Source organism: Camelus bactrianus, chromosome 6 (genome assembly GCF_048773025.1).
Source record: "Camelus bactrianus isolate YW-2024 breed Bactrian camel chromosome 6, ASM4877302v1, whole genome shotgun sequence".
Classification (NCBI taxonomy): domain Eukaryota; kingdom Metazoa; phylum Chordata; class Mammalia; order Artiodactyla; family Camelidae; genus Camelus; species Camelus bactrianus.
In genome coordinates, this window is record NC_133544.1 from 3,205,652 (window position 1) to 3,221,212 (window position 15,561).

The 15,561-nt window shown below is 52.4% G+C and overlaps 1 protein-coding gene and 1 long non-coding RNA gene across 3 annotated transcripts; one reads left to right on the plus strand and one right to left on the minus strand.

Annotated features, from left to right (window-relative positions):
- Positions 1-6,197: 6,197 nt before the first annotated feature.
- LOC141577867 (uncharacterized) lies at positions 6,198-8,153 on the minus strand. The gene is made up of 2 exons (XR_012507332.1): positions 8,015-8,153; positions 6,198-7,799 (listed from the first exon to the last, which is right to left on the minus strand). It is a non-coding gene; the product is annotated as an uncharacterized LOC141577867 (long non-coding RNA).
- A 1,548-nt stretch (positions 8,154-9,701) lies between these two features.
- On the plus strand, positions 9,702-15,142 carry HSP90AA1 (heat shock protein 90 alpha family class A member 1). 2 transcript variants are annotated; one of them, XM_074365015.1, is made up of 11 exons: positions 9,702-9,860; positions 10,296-10,457; positions 10,549-10,915; positions 11,171-11,304; positions 11,577-11,897; positions 12,109-12,274; positions 12,411-12,601; positions 12,712-12,859; positions 13,091-13,359; positions 13,717-14,050; positions 14,357-15,142. In XM_074365015.1, exons 2-11 carry the CDS (start codon positions 10,296-10,298, stop codon positions 14,464-14,466), a joined length of 2,202 nt encoding a protein of 733 aa, XP_074221116.1. In that variant the 5' UTR covers positions 9,702-9,860; the 3' UTR covers positions 14,467-15,142. The 2 variants fall into 2 exon arrangements, with proteins under 2 accessions (XP_074221116.1, XP_074221117.1); XM_074365016.1 differs by lacking the exons at positions 13,717-14,050; positions 14,357-15,142 and adding an exon at positions 13,475-13,710.
- Positions 15,143-15,561: the final 419 nt, after the last annotated feature.

Here is a 15,561-nt window from a genome sequence, read left to right on the forward strand (position 1 = left end):
GCGTATAGCTCAGTGGTCGAGCGCATGCTTAGCATGCATGGGGTCCTGGGTTCAGTCCCCAGTACGGCCTCTAAAAATAAAGAAAGAATAAACCTAATTACCTCCCAACAAATAAACAAAAGTCTGGAAATGACCCAAAATGTTTACCAGCAGAACAGATACAGATTGTAGTAGAGTCGTTTGGTAGAATATCATACAAGGAAAAGGACTAAATTACAGTTATTCAAGTCAATATGCATAAATTTCATAAACACAGTGCCGAGCAAAAAAAGAAGTCACAGAATACACGTGATAACCATTTATTTATGTACAAACACCTCCATCGTTTAAGAACACACACATGTATATGGTGAGACAGAGCTCTTCACTATTACTGGTGATGTTGAGTAACAGTAGGCAGGGTGGCCGTACATGGCTGCTAATGTTATCATCACTCGCCTGGTTGATATGCGCTAAATCTGCATCCTGGGGGAGCTCTCCAAGTCTAACTCCCCTCACTGCTGCCATCATCCCTCAGAGAGGAGAAAAGTTGGGGGGCTGGCCAGCCCTTCTGTTTTAAAGGGGGATTTGATTTTATTTTATTTAAAAAATTTTTCCAATGTGTTGCATTTTTTAAAAATTTATTTATTTTAGGAGGGAGGTAATTAGGTTTACTTATTTATTTATTTTTAGAGGAGGTACTGGGGATTGAACCCAGGACCTCATGCATGCTAAGCATGTGCTCTAATACTCTCCCCTCTAAAGGGGGGATTTTAAAATAATCATTTTATTTTATACATTTTTTAAAAATAGAAGAGGTAGCATTAATGACAGGGACCGCCAGGCCCCGTGAGAACAGAGCGGGAGGCCGGTACCCAGGGCTGGGCGGCTGGGGGCGGGCTCAGCAGGAACCGGGCCTGCCGGCTCCCTCCCCACAGGAAGAGCCCAGGGTTTGTACCGCCCTTCATCCGCTGGTCGGATTTGGTCTCCAGTTGTCTTAACTTGGACGATGAGACTGAACGCTGACTGCAGCGGAGGGCGGGGTGGGTTTCTTACCCTGTTTCCAGGTGAAATGCCAGGTTGTGGGAAGGGCTCTGAATGTGCAGCCGCCCGTTTTCTGCTGCGGTCATGCTGCTCAGAATGCTGCGTTGTGAAGGAGCTCAGAAATTAAAAGTGGTTCTTACTATACGTCTAGTGGCAACTTGACCTGTGAACCCTGCGTTATGATTTGTCACGACGTATTCACTGGGACATAGTTGTGAAGTAACGCGTTTATACACACTCTAACTTCAGATGAGGAAACAGGCTTCACGAGACTGGCCCCAAAGTCAGCAGAGGAGAAACAAGACAGGGGCAAAGAAGCAGACACCACCTCTCGCTGGGCAGGGAAGGGCTCTTAAAGGAGTGGGCGTCTTCCAGGCGGGACTGGGAGAGAAAGGCAGGAGGGGGTCGCATGGGTGCAGAGGCGTGAACAGGCAGGAGGCTGGAGTCTGGTGGGGGAGCCCTTTCCTGCAGGGTTTTGAGGTGCGTGTGGAAGGGGAAGAAGCAATAAGATCATTGTGTTGTGTGGGGCTGGCAGGGACTCCCTTGGAGTGACGACCTCATTCATGATGACCTCACTTGTGGCAAGGTGGCCAAACCAAGGTGCCCACCACCTGGCCAACTGGCCATATGTGCAGAGGTGACCCCTGGCTTAGTGCAGATGGAAAGGAACTGTCCACTCCTAGGCCAGCCAGGGACATCACACCTGCTCATTCCCCCACCCCGTTTCCATTTCTGACCTAGCTCGCCTCATCTCAGGGTCATCTGAAGGTCAACAGCCCCTCTGGGCACCTGTCAGGGCAGCTGGGCTGTCCCTCCACTGGCTGAACAAGAGGCTGCCCTTGGGTGGCCGAGACAAAGAAGGAAGCAGGGAGGGCAGAGCTGGCTTTACGGCCATCACCCTGAGACCCCAGGAGATGCTGGGGGTGCAGGGAGGAGGAGAGAGGGCTGGACATATCCCTAAGGCCATCTGAAGACTCAGACGGGTCGAATTTTGCATTTTTTTCCCCTCTGGTCTTTCTTCACGTAAGGGGGGGTTTAGTTGTAAAATACACACATATATACATGCATAAATGATATATGTATTACGTATAATTTAATGTATGTGTGTAAAATTCTGTTTTCAATTTTTAAAAGTCGCCTCCTGTTCTCTTCCAGTTTCATTCCTACTCAGTGAAAGGCTGGAAGCTTTGCCACGAACTTCTAGAGTGAGACAGCAGTGATGGTGATCGAGACTGCCTCTCACAGAGTTCTCCCTTTCCTAACTCTCCAGTTCCTGAGAAATTAAAAAAAAAAAAAAAAAGAAATTCCTGAACATCAAAGCCATTTCCAGCTGGAGTCCCCAAACACAGCCCATCAACTGGCCAGTAGATGGCGCCCAAGGGGACCCTGCCTTTGGGCAGAGGGTCTGCCTTCAGACAGACTGTCATTCCTTCCGCACGGAGGTGGTAGATGGTCACCTGCCCTGTGCCCAGCCTTGAGCTGGGTTTGGGTGAGAAAGGGATGAGAAAGACAAAGTCTAATTTCAACTCGCCCCACGGGCTAGAGCCGGGGAGGAGGCGCCAAGGCAGAACAGGGCTGGCTGGGTGGACAAGCGTGGCCTGGAGCAGAGGGTCAAGGTGGGAGGAGGAACTGCCGTGAGCTTCCAGGAGTGTCTGGGGGCAGCTGAGAGCGGGCAGCAGGGCCAGACCATAAGGTCTGTGATTATTCTGTCCAGGGAATGCATGGAAAGGTGCGGTGAAGACGTCTCATCTGGGGGTGCATCTGAACCCCTGCTGTGGGACCCTTCCTGCTGCCCAGGAGGCTACGAGGGGCGGCAGGATGGAGCGGGGAGGCTGGCTGTCACACTCTGCCTGTCCTCTCTTTGTATCTTTCTCTGCTGCATCCTTGCATCCTAGGTCACCTGGTCAGGCTGACAGTCAGCGGGGGTTGTGGGCAGGGCCAGAGGGCCTGGATGGAGGGTGGGTGTCGGAGATCAGGCGTGGAGACAGGGAGTTTGTGGGCTGAGTCACAGAGCAGTGGTTGCAGAGTGAGGGGCCTGGGGCTGGGAGGAGCTGGGCAGTGGGGCTGGGGGTGAGAAGGACACCAGACTGCTCCTGGCGTCAGGAGCCCTGGGGCATTTCTGCGCTGGGAGGCGGGCAGAGGCAAATAGGAATGCAGATCAGATAACTCTAGCGAGAACCAGCTGCAGGTGGCTTGGATCAGGTGGGACCCTGAGCTTGGAGAGAAAGGACATTTTAAAGCAAAAAAATCCAGCCGGCTTGGCAGCTGTCAGAACGTGGGGGCTGAGGGAATGAGTCAAAGATGACTCAGAAGGTTTGAAGGTGAGTTTGAGGGAAATGGCAGCACTTCTGGGAAGAAGACAGCTTCATGCCCAGGACTGCTGGCTCCTCGAGGAAGAGGAGGCCCGACCCCGTCCCGTTCCCTGCGCGTGTGTTTACGGCCTGTACCAGCCCCACTGGGAGGGAAGCTCCCCAGGGTGCTGCCCAAGATTCTCCCGCTTCAGGTGTCTTGCCCAGGGGCTCAGCGCATACCTGTCCCCTGCCTGACACAGGGCCACATGGGGACTGGACTGGGGCTTCCCCGAGAGAGACCAGGGAGGCTGGGGGTTAGCGGGACCTGATTTCCCGCCCGCTGCGTCCCAGGGTGGCGACACTGGGCCGGGCACCCCACACCAGACCCTCGTCGCAGGCACAGCCCCCTGTCCCCAGTCTCCTCTCCCTCCCAGCCCTTCGGCTGTACTGAGACCGTGGTCACGGAGGTAGGTCCTGCACCTGTCCACGTGTGCCCGATTCCCCTCCTCCCCACCCAGCCCTCCCACCGCGTTCTTGCTCACATCTCCAGCATCCCGTTTCCTGGATGCCTTATCCACTTGGTGTCCCACAGACATCTGTGCCCAACGTGGGGACACTAAGCCAGCCACCTGCTGCTCCATGGTGACCACAGCCCCACCCACCAATGCAGGATCCTGCGGGGCTCCTTCACGTCACCCACGCGGTCACCTTGCTCTCCTAGGTCTCTTCCAAGCCTGCCCCCTCTCCGCCTACTGGCTCTGCAGGAGCCAGCCCTCCTTGGGTCTCACTGGCCCTGACCTTCATCCACACCAGGGTCAGAGTGGACACAGGTCTGACAGGGCCCCGGGGAAGGCCTCCAACACCTCCTAAGATTCTCGGGCCACGTTTCAAGTCCCCTGCACCAGCCTACCTCTTGCTTCAGCTCTGCCGCCAACCCCTGCCTCATGCAGGCTGTGTCCCCACCCCCCTCACACAGAAGGGCTCTCCCAGCCTCCATTTCCTGCTCCGCTTTGCCCTCTCCCTCTCCGCTCCTCACCCCTAGGATTCCTTCTAGATTTCGCCTTTACAAACGCATGTCCCCGACCCCTCCCAGCTCCCAGAGATGCCTCCAGGAGACCCAACCCGAGTGGCGCCCCACACCCTGCCAGCACGTGTCAGCTTATAAATCCAGGTAGTGGTGTGGCACTGGCGTCACGTCTGCTTCCGGCGTGAGGGCAGTGACCCGACTCCCCGCCACTGCATCCCAGGGCCTGGACGTGGGCTTTCAGTAAACAGGCATTTAATGAACGGTGTTCATTAAACAAGACACCGTTTCCCCTACCAAAATGGCCAAACATTTTTTTTTTTTGGCCACAACCAATGCTGACAACAGTTGTGGGGAGCAGAGGGAGGGAGTGCTGGCCATGCCCCCCAACTGGTGACAGCCCGTGGCAAGCTGATGCAGACGTGGCCAAAGCCATCCCAGAATTCCAGGAGTGGCTGCCCAAGGTGCTCCTTGAAGGATGGGTTAAAATTTGCCAAAAGAAGGACAATTTTGGTACCAAAATACCCCCATTTATACAGTCAATGGGAAAACCAGTTTGCTCTGTGGAAATCAACTTTAGAGCCGACACTAAAAGACACATGGCCAGAAACAGAGGGCTGGCTACCTCCCCTCGCTCGCAGAGTTCATCCCTGCTTTGGGGCTCACTCAGCCCGCCCTCCCCTCGCAAGCCTGTACCCAAACCCAGCGGACAGGCACGAGTGCAGGACAGCATCGTGGGGGTTCTGTGGCTGCCAGTGTGGTCACTGTGTCTCCCCATCTCTGCCAGGAGAGCAACAATGTATCCATCCTCTGAGCACTCATGGTGTGCCAGGCGCTAAGGCTTCCCTGGGATTAGCTCAGGGCATCCTCCCACATCCTTAACACGGATCATCCCTATTGTGGTGATGAGACGACTGAAACACAGAGAGATTGAGTAGCTTGCTCAGAGTCACACAGCCAGCTGCAGACCTGTGTGGTAACCGACATCTTGCTGCATGCAAGTCAACTGTACCTCTTTCCACAGTACACACCGCTGAGTTTCCCAACAGTTATAACTTGGTTCTGAACATTTCTCCAAGGTCATTACTACACATCAAACTTTTTTTGTTTTTGTTTTTTAATTACAGTATAGTCAATTTACAATATTGTGTTAATTTCTCATGTACAGCATGTTGATTCAGATATACATATATAAATTCTTTTTCGTTATAGGCCGTTACAATCTATTGAATATAGTTCCCTGTGCTGGACGGCAGGTCTGACTATTGTTATTTACCTATTTTATATATAGCAGTCAGTATCTACAGATCTTGAACTCCCAATTTATCCCTTCCTACCCCCTTTCCCTCCTGGGAATCAAAAGTTTGTTTTCTATGTCTGGCTACACATCAATTTTTAAAAAACAGCTTTATGAGATACAACTGACATACAATAAACTGTACGTGTTTAAAGTACAATTGGATTTTATGTACACATACAGCATCAAGAGAGTGAACAGATTCATCGCCTAGTTTCCTTGCACACATTACCCTCCCTCCTGCTCCTGCCTCCCCCAACCACTGATCCACTTTCTGTCCCTATGGTTTGCACTTTCTAAAATTGTATAGAAACGATGGGCATCTTTCCCTCAGCATAATTGTTTTGTGTACAGAACATTTACCAAGAGCGACCATAATTTGGGCCATAAAATGGTAAATTTGAAAGGATTCAAATCATGCAAAGTATGTTCTCTGACCGCAATGGAATTAAATATTAGAAATCAATACCAACCAAAAAGATACCTGGAAAGCCTCCAAATATTTGAAAACTAACACACTTATAAATTACCCGTGGGTCAAAAGAAGAAATCAAAAGGGAAATTAGAAAGTTATTTACTTTAATAAACATACAGCAGTTACTGTGGGCCAGACCCTGTCTTGGGCCTTTTCCAAATACAATGAGCTGATTTAGGCTTTGTAACAAGCCAACGAGGAAGACACTTTCACATCCATTTTATAGATGCTGAACTGGAGGCACAAAGAGAGAAAAGTGACTTGGCGGGTTACACAGGTAGGAGTGGCTGAGCTGGAGTCTGACCCCAGGATGCCTGGACCCGGGGTCCGTGCTTTGTGCCCCGGCTTCCTGGAGCAACACCGAAAGGTTTCAAATGGAGAAGGAAAGTGGTCAGGACAGGAAGGTCACCTTGGGAGGAGTACGACAAAGGGTTAGGAGCTAAATCTGCAGGACTTGGAGATGGATGGGAAGCCGAGCTGGGGAAGCAGGAGAAGGCGGGGTAGGAGGGGAGCGGGTGGGAGCAAAGAGCAGGGCTGGCAGGCACCCCACCCCTGTTGAGAACCTGTTGTATCAGGGGATGGGCTGGGGCCTGGTAGAAAGGCAGGTGGGGGTGGGAAGGGGTCCCTAATGCTTGAACTGCAGGTCCGCTCGAGTATTAATGAGAACAGAGGGGACGGTGTTCCAGGTGGAAGGAAGAGCGTGTGCACAGCCCGTGGGGGCAGCTTGCAGGGTGAGGTCGCATGCAGAGCGGGACACGGAGCACAGCAGTGCAGCTGAGGGCCAGTGGGCAGGCGGGGCGCCCTGGGGGCTTGGCAGGCCTACGTCAGCAGTGACGGGGTGTCAGCAAGGGTCTGGGGAGTGTGTGCAGGAGGGGACTGGCAGGGTCAGACTCGTGTTCTCAAAGCTCAGGGACAGACCTGGGCAGAGGCAGGAAGCAGTCCCGTGGCTGTGGAGGTCTTCCAGGTGAGCTGCTGCTTGTGTGGGCTGGGATGGGAGACTGGGGGAGGGAGGGATGAGGACAGAGGGAAGTGGATGCAAGAGGTATTTTGGAGGCAGAAGTGGCAGGGACCCTGCCAGATGCCCTGTGGGGGGTTCCAGAAGGTAAGAGGGACAGTCACCAGGAAGAAGGCCAGGTAGGTGGGGGAAGTGAGGTCAGCATCCAGGTCTGGAGCTGGAAGAGTCCTGGCCGGAGGTTTTCTGTGGATCACCTGCACATAGGTACGGTTTCAGGAGCCCTGGTGACAGGCCAGGAGAGGGGGCAGAGGAGCAGCCAGGAGAGGGAAACCACAGCATGCCGATGGCGTAGGAGCACCCAGTGGTCAGTGTGGAACCGGTCCCAGCCGTCAGGACAGACACGACCAAAAAAGTCCCTGCATTTAGCAACTGAGGCAGGCAGGCAGGCAGGCAGGCAGGCAGGCAGGCAGGCAGGCTGGGCAGGCGCAGGAGGATTTGGAAGAAGGATGTTAGAGCTGGAGCTTGCGGGAAACCCTGGTTCCCAGGTGGCCTTGGAGCAAGTTCTCTGGAGGAGAAGGGAGAAGACCCCAAGTCGAGAATTTCACTGTCACAGATGGGGCTTTGAATGGCTCATCTATAAGACGTCCTGAACCTCCCTGGCCAAGGCAGAAGTGGGCTAGAAAGGAGGAAGTGGGCCAGGCTCCAGGTCAGGAGAGCAGGAGGGCAGCTGCAGGCTAGAGGAGAAGGAGGAGCGACCTCACACTGCTGACAGTGGCAACAAGGAAACTTCAGGGCTACCAGCGCATCCCCTCCTCCCCTCCCTCTGCTCATGCGCCCCCCAGCCCAGGCCGCAGGGAAAACCCAGACCACCCACGGCAGAGAGCTTCCAGACAGCTTCGGAAACAAGTTTTACAAAGGTGCCCAGCAAATGCTTATAACCCCCACCTACCCTCACCACGTGGCTGGTGGTTTCCATTCTATCTTTCCTGTTTTAACCCAGTCGGGACGCCCTGCGTTGATTTCACGGCCTCCTAAAGGGTCTGAAGCACAGAAGTGAGAACCCCGTTCCGGGAAAAGCTGCGTTTCTCTGGAGACCAGGCAGTGGAGAGAAGAGTTCAGTCAAGTTTGTTTACAGCGTAAGGAGATTCCAGATTGTTCCCAAGGGCCCGGAGTGTGGGGAGGAACGGGGGGGGGGGGGGGGGAGCAATGGTGGGAGGAGCTAGGGATAAAGGAGAGGGGAGGAGGGGGTGGTTTACCCGGGAGAGGCCTGAGCCGCGCAGGGCTGTACTGCTCAGCGGGCGTCAGTTTCCTCAAACGGGAAGCCACCCGGTTATCCACGTGGGCGAAGCCCCGCCACCCCCCTCCCCGCCTCCCACCTCCCACCTCCCACCTCCAAGAGTCTTACAAGTCTGACCTGGCACTCTTCAAAACATGGGAATGGAATTCCCATTTAGAAAGTGGTTTCTAAGGCAAGTTAGTCACCCAAACCATGAATTAGGTACTTAATACAGATACCTCAAGTTACGTGAAAGGATAAAAATGATAGTCTTTACAAAAGCATGATGACTGCAACTGGGGTAGCATGTTCACCAAACCGTGGAATTCCAGGCTAGGGCCCGCAACATATTGAAGGACATGGTTTTAGGACAAACCAACAGTAGGAACAAATCCCCACGGGACTGAGCATGGGCTGGGAGAATCTGGGACTTTTGGTGTCCGTTTCAACATGTGCCCCTGTGCACAGTGTGGCCTGAGAACAGGATGAGCCCCGAAATCCGAGCCCTGCGTTTGCAGAGTCCGTAGCAATGGGATGGGGGAGGGCCCTTGTCCTCGATCCCACTCAGCCTCAGAAACTAGCCACACGGAACCCCACGAGGCCCTGGGGTCCCCTTTTCCTCGCCGTGTGCATGGGCTGGTCACCCCTCACTTATACCCTATCATGGGTCAACGCCTCTGCATAACAAGGCTCTGGCAGGCACCTGTTACCTGAATTCCTGTGCCCTGAACCCAGAATCGCTGCCCCTGGCAGAGATGCGCCCCAGGCCTCCCAACTCATCCCTGGAACCCAACCGCTGCCCTGGGCCCCGAATCCCTAAATTAGGCCTGAGCCTTTAATCACTGCCCCAGGGGTATAAATGTGACACGGAACTGGGACACCCAAATCCCCTGCTTCGATCCCCCGCCCGTGGCGTCAGGCCCTAAACCTGGCCCCGGGTCCCCAATCTCGGGCCCTGACGCTGGGGTATCCGAAGTTTACACAACGTGGGGCCCTTCCTGGAGAACTGAAAGTTTACTTTTCTGGACTACACGCGCACACGCACACACGCGCCCGCACTCCCCGGCCAAGTCTCGCCGGGCCTGGCCTGGGGCGCCGGGGACGTGGGGAGGAGCAGGTGGGCTTGGACGCAGGCCCGGGAAGCGGCCGGGCGGGGCGCGGAAATGCAGGGCGGGGCTGGGGGCGGAGGTCCTCGAAAGCGCGAGACCTTCCCGAGAATTCCGGGCGGCGCAGGCGCACTGAGGCCGGCGCAGGCGCGCGCGCCGCGGTGCGCGCGGGCGGATCCCTACCGGGGACCCGCGCGCGCCCTGGGGAGGGGCGGGCGGCGACCAGAGCGCAGGCGCGCGGCCGCGGCGGCGGTTAGGGAGGGTTCTTCCGGAAGGTTCGGGAGGCTTCTGGAAAAGGCGCCGCGCGCTGGGCGGACCCGCCTCTATATAAGGGAGGCGCGGGGGCGGCGCGCCAGTTGCTTCTGCGTCCTGGTGCTGCCTCGTTGCGGAGCCTGTGTGGTCCTTCAGCCGAGGTGAGGAGGCCGTTGGGGGGCTCTGGGCGGGCGGCGCGGGGGTCCGGGCACAGGCGGGCGTTGGGCTCGGCCCCCCGGGCCACTCGGCCGGCGGGCCTGGGGCGGCCATGGCCTCCTGGAGGCCTGGGGCCTGCTGCGGCCTCCCCTCCCCCACGGCGGGAGCGGGCGGGCCGAGGCGCCGGAGGAACGGGGCGGTCGCGGGTGGGGGCACGTGCGGGGTCGGGGGCTCGTTCCCGCCCGGCAGGGGCCCCCGGCCCTTCCCGCCGACCACGGCGGAGGCATCAGGGCCGAGCGGCGCCCGCGTGGGTCGGAGCCGCGCTCACCGGGCCGCACTGGCTCCCGGCTTGGCCCGGAATGAGGTCATCCCTTTGTCCCCGCGGCCTCCCGGCTCCCGAGCGCGGCCAGCGGCGCTTGAGCGGCTCCGTGTCCTTCCAGATGCCCGAGGAGACCCAGACCCAAGACCAGCCGATGGAGGAGGAGGAGGTGGAGACGTTCGCCTTCCAGGCGGAGATTGCCCAGTTGATGTCTCTGATCATCAACACCTTCTACTCGAATAAGGAGATTTTCCTGAGGGAGCTGATTTCGAATTCGTCTGATGTAAGTCTCAGTGGAGAGCGGAATTTTGGTTTCGGTTGCAGGTTCACTGCTCAGGGGCTTTGAGCTTAATGTCGTTCGTGTTTTTCGGTAGGCTCTGGACAAGATCAGGTACGAGAGCTTGACGGATCCCAGTAAACTAGACTCTGGGAAAGAGCTGCACATTAATCTCATTCCGAACAAGCAGGATCGAACCCTCACCATTGTGGACACCGGAATCGGAATGACCAAGGCTGATTTGATTAATAATCTTGGTACTATTGCCAAGTCGGGTACCAAGGCGTTCATGGAGGCCTTGCAGGCTGGTGCAGACATCTCTATGATTGGCCAGTTCGGTGTCGGGTTTTACTCCGCCTATCTGGTTGCTGAGAAAGTGACCGTTATCACCAAACACAACGACGACGAGCAGTATGCCTGGGAGTCTTCTGCAGGAGGGTCCTTCACAGTGAGGACTGACACAGGTGGGCGTCTGAGGCTTTGTCACGGAGGGCGCGGTTCTTAAAATTCAAGGCAGCTTCTGTTTGCCTGGAGTGTAATAGCGTGACCTTGTGGTGGTTTATCTTGGGCAAGGCAGTTAACTCTGGGACTGCACTCATTTGTAGTGTAAGTAAACTTGTATTTCGTAGTGTTCAGTGATTGTTAGGTATGGCGCTGGGAGTTTGATTTTCTTCAACGTTAAGCCATTGAGATTGAAATTGACCTTACTCTTATTTCAGGAGAACCTATGGGTCGTGGAACAAAGGTTATCTTGCATCTGAAAGAAGACCAAACCGAGTACTTGGAGGAAAGAAGGATAAAGGAGATTGTGAAGAAACACTCACAGTTTATTGGCTATCCAATTACTCTTTTTGTGAGTTTTTTTTATGTATTTTGTATGTAGCTAGTTAAAGCTATTGAAAGTGAGTTCCTTAGTCTTCATAAGGAAGAGATCCACACTTGTATTCACTGGGCCTGTGAAGGTACCCAGGGTTATTTAAATACATCAAATATTGATGGGAAGCTTCCTGGCTACTTAATGTTTGCCAGTTGGCTGAGTAGGCTGTGGTGTAAGTGCAGCTTCTCCGTTTAGCTTCTTTTTTTAGTTCTGGGATGGAGAGGTGATGTGATGTCTCTTCTTTGAAGGTGGAGAAGGAACGTGATAAGGAAGTCAGTGATGATGAGGCGGAGGAAAAGGAAGACAAAGAGGAGGAAAAGGAAAAAGAAGAAAAGGAGTCCGATGACAAACCTGAAATAGAAGATGTCGGTTCTGATGAAGAGGAAGAAGAAAAGAAGGATGGTGACAAGAAGAAGAAGAAGAAGATTAAGGAGAAATACATTGATCAGGAGGAGCTGAACAAAACGAAGCCCATTTGGACCAGGAATCCTGACGACATTACTAATGAAGAATACGGAGAATTCTATAAGAGCTTGACCAACGACTGGGAAGATCACTTGGCAGTGAAGGTGAGTGACTTTTGAATACTTCAAAGACAGCATGTCTCTGCAGGTTGTCTGCCTCCAACTGTTAAATTGGAGCATTGATGCTGGCAGCTCCCCCCAAAGTGCTTTAAGTTTTGTAACTGCAAAGTGTGTAGCTGTCAGGTTGATAGAGGTACATGTCAGTGGAAACTGTTAGCAATTTGCGTTGATCGTGACTTCGTGTGTTTGGTTACAGCATTTTTCAGTTGAAGGACAGTTGGAATTCAGAGCCCTCCTTTTTGTCCCAAGACGTGCTCCGTTTGACTTATTCGAAAACAGAAAGAAAAAGAACAACATTAAGCTGTATGTTCGCAGAGTTTTCATCATGGACAACTGTGAGGAGCTGATCCCTGAATATCTGAGTAAGTGTAGTGAAGTGTATAGGGTCGTCACTAGTCCAAGAAACTAATCCTGTTGTTGGTTTGGGGTTATTGGGGCTTATATATTTGTCTGTTTTGATCTTTGGAGTGACTTTGAGTGTGGTCTTGGTTTTTCCAGATTTCATTAGAGGCGTGGTGGACTCTGAAGATCTCCCTCTAAATATTTCCCGAGAGATGTTGCAACAAAGCAAAATTTTGAAAGTTATCAGGAAGAACTTGGTCAAAAAATGTTTAGAACTCTTCACTGAACTGGCAGAAGATAAAGAGAACTACAAGAAGTTTTATGAGCAGTTCTCTAAAAATATTAAGGTTGGTTATAAATACGGTTGATCATGAGCAGCAGTAATAAACTGGTTTCTCATTTTAAGTGATCTTAATGCGGAGAAAGCCTTCCTAATAAAGCTGTCGTTATCTTTCAGCTTGGAATACATGAAGATTCTCAAAATCGGAAGAAGTTGTCGGAGCTGTTGAGGTACTACACATCTGCTTCTGGTGATGAGATGGTTTCTCTCAAGGACTACTGCACAAGAATGAAGGAAAACCAGAAACACATCTATTACATCACAGGTACTGGGCAGTAAATGTTACAGTCATGCTTTTGTTCTTGCAGTCCCACAGAGCAGGTGGGTGTGTTCGACCCACATGATGCTACTGATAAATTAATAGGTGTTAATACACACAAGACGGTTAACATGAGTTAGCCCAAATCTGTGGTTAGCTCTGCCTCCGTGGTGGTAGTAGAAAAAGACGAAGAGAAACCACTTCCTGGTAAAAGTCTAAAACTTTCTAATACCTCAGGTGAGACCAAGGACCAGGTAGCGAACTCTGCCTTCGTGGAGCGTCTTCGGAAGCACGGCCTGGAAGTGATCTACATGATCGAGCCTATTGATGAGTACTGTGTCCAGCAGCTGAAGGAATTTGAGGGGAAGACTTTAGTGTCAGTCACCAAAGAGGGCCTAGAGCTTCCAGAAGATGAAGAAGAGAAAAAGAAGCAGGAAGAAAAAAAGACAAAGTTTGAAAACCTCTGCAAAATCATGAAGGACATCTTGGAGAAGAAAGTTGAGAAGGTACGTGAATGCAGCCTTCCCACCTGCGCATTTTTAATAATGACAGTTCTTAGAAAGGAGTGTTACGTGTTTTTCAGACAAGTCATACATGGTCCCTCAATTTCTCTCTGTTTAGGAAAGTTTAGAAAACTTCAGCCTGACCATTTAGTGATGGGTATAGACCTAAAGATTCTTAAAAGACCTAAAAAGAGGAAGGGAATGAAAGTACAGGAAGGAAATTTTGGGTATCTAGATTTGCAGGTAGTATTTCCAATTCATCAATATCTGAGTCCCTTAAGTACTCCGAACAAAGCTGATAGAGCGTGGAGAAAGTTCAGCCTTTGCAGGCGCAGACGTCACTGGATGCCTTGATTGCAGGTGGTCGTGTCAAACCGACTGGTGACGTCCCCATGCTGCATCGTCACCAGCACGTACGGCTGGACAGCGAACATGGAAAGGATCATGAAGGCTCAGGCCCTGAGAGACAACTCCACCATGGGTTACATGGCAGCAAAGAAGCATCTGGAGATCAACCCGGACCATTCCATCATCGAAACCTTACGGCAGAAGGCAGAGGCCGACAAGAACGACAAGTCCGTGAAGGATCTAGTCATCCTGCTCTACGAAACTGCCCTCCTGTCCTCCGGCTTCAGTCTGGAAGACCCCCAGACACATGCCAACAGGATCTATAGGATGATCAAACTCGGTCTTGGTAAGTCTTGCGCACATATCATGTGAAATACCGTCAGGAAACTTAAAACACTTGTAGCACAAGAGACTGGTGGAAACGGTGAGTTCCAGCAGTTCAGGCGAGATTGGACTGTCTTGTGTGGTTTGGGAAACACTGAAGTCACATGAGTTAAAAGGGGTAAATGGGCCTCTTGATTTAAGAAATGAAAGATGAGCAGGTTCACAGAGCCCGGAATGGCGCAGCCTGCCCTGAGAGTGGGTGTGAACAGCAGGTTCAGGTTGATCAGCTGGCTTTCGGAAATCTAATAATGTGCCTTCTATCTAAAAGGTATTGATGAGGATGACCCGACTGCTGATGACAGCAGTGCGGCGGTGACGGAGGAGATGCCGCCCCTGGAAGGGGACGACGACACGTCGCGTATGGAGGAAGTGGACTAGGCGTCCTCGGCCAGCTCCTGTACCCCTGCTCAGTCCTCTAGCTCCATTCCCTCCCGTAATCTATTCTCAAGTATTTCTTTATTTTTGTTAACGTTTAAGATACCCGTATGGCATGACAATAACTACGTAAGGGGGGATAAGATTTCTTTCTAAATGTGATACTGTGATACTTTAGGCCCTAAAGCAGAGCTAGTTTTTCCTCCTAGTTTCACGTTGGCTTATTTTAACAGGTCAAGGTAGCGTTTGTTGAAAGCTGTATGTAACTTAACGTTAACTTTGTGTTCTGGAGTATGTAGCTATCAAGCGAATTCTTTAGTAGACCAAATCTTTCGTTGTTGAAGTGCTCTGAACTACATACCTTGATGTTTAAAGCAACTGTCATCTTCTGGGATCTACTTTTTAAACTTTCCATCCCCTGTGGTTACTGACTGCATGAACCAGGCCTCTAGGAGATAGTATGTTAAACTGAACCAACTCGTTGGGAATAACTGTCCGTCCGTAGGGCTTGTTTTCCAAAGAAAAGTATTGTTTAGAGTAGCAAAATTATAAGCCAACCTAAGGCATGTTGTAAAGCTGTGTGAAAAGTAACTCCGCAAGTTTTGTGAGTGGAAATGTAGTGCTTAAGTCACATTTTGCTTTAAAAAGTTGTAACAAATACAAATGAATTAAAAAATTGTGTGAAAGTGTCTTAATTGGGGAGGAGGCAGGGTGGTTAGAGGTGACGGGATGGTGGTCCCAGCATGTGGAACACGAGGTGTGCACCCCTTACCTGCTAGAGGAGAAGCAAGGAAGGAGATGCCTTCAATGGTAAGGCTTCGGTGGGTGGGGAGCATGTGTCGAAGGCCCGGGAGGGTGGGGCAGGCTGCCCCACCCCGTGTCCCCGTGTCCCCGTGTCCCCGTGTCGTGTTCTTTAGGCGTGTCCTCCCTCGGGACTGCTGCTCTTTAATAGTGTTGGTAAAACATTGCTGTAAGCGCAGCCCCTTACTACCTTGGCTTCACGAGTGCCTCAGGGTTCATTAGCCGTCCCACCTGCGATCCTCCGATTCTTGGAGCCTCGGGCAGGCTGCCCGTGGAGGAGGCTGCAGCTGGGAGCAG

Coding starts and splice junctions, on each gene's coding strand:
- HSP90AA1 (XM_074365015.1), top strand. CDS start 10,296: ATGCCCGAGGAGACCCAGACCCAAGACCAGCCGATGGAGGAGGAGGAG. Junction 10,916..11,170: donor CACAGTGAGGACTGACACAG/GTGGGCGTCTGA, acceptor CTCTTATTTCAG/GAGAACCTATGGGTCGTGGA. Junction 11,305..11,576: donor GCTATCCAATTACTCTTTTT/GTGAGTTTTTTT, acceptor TCTTCTTTGAAG/GTGGAGAAGGAACGTGATAA.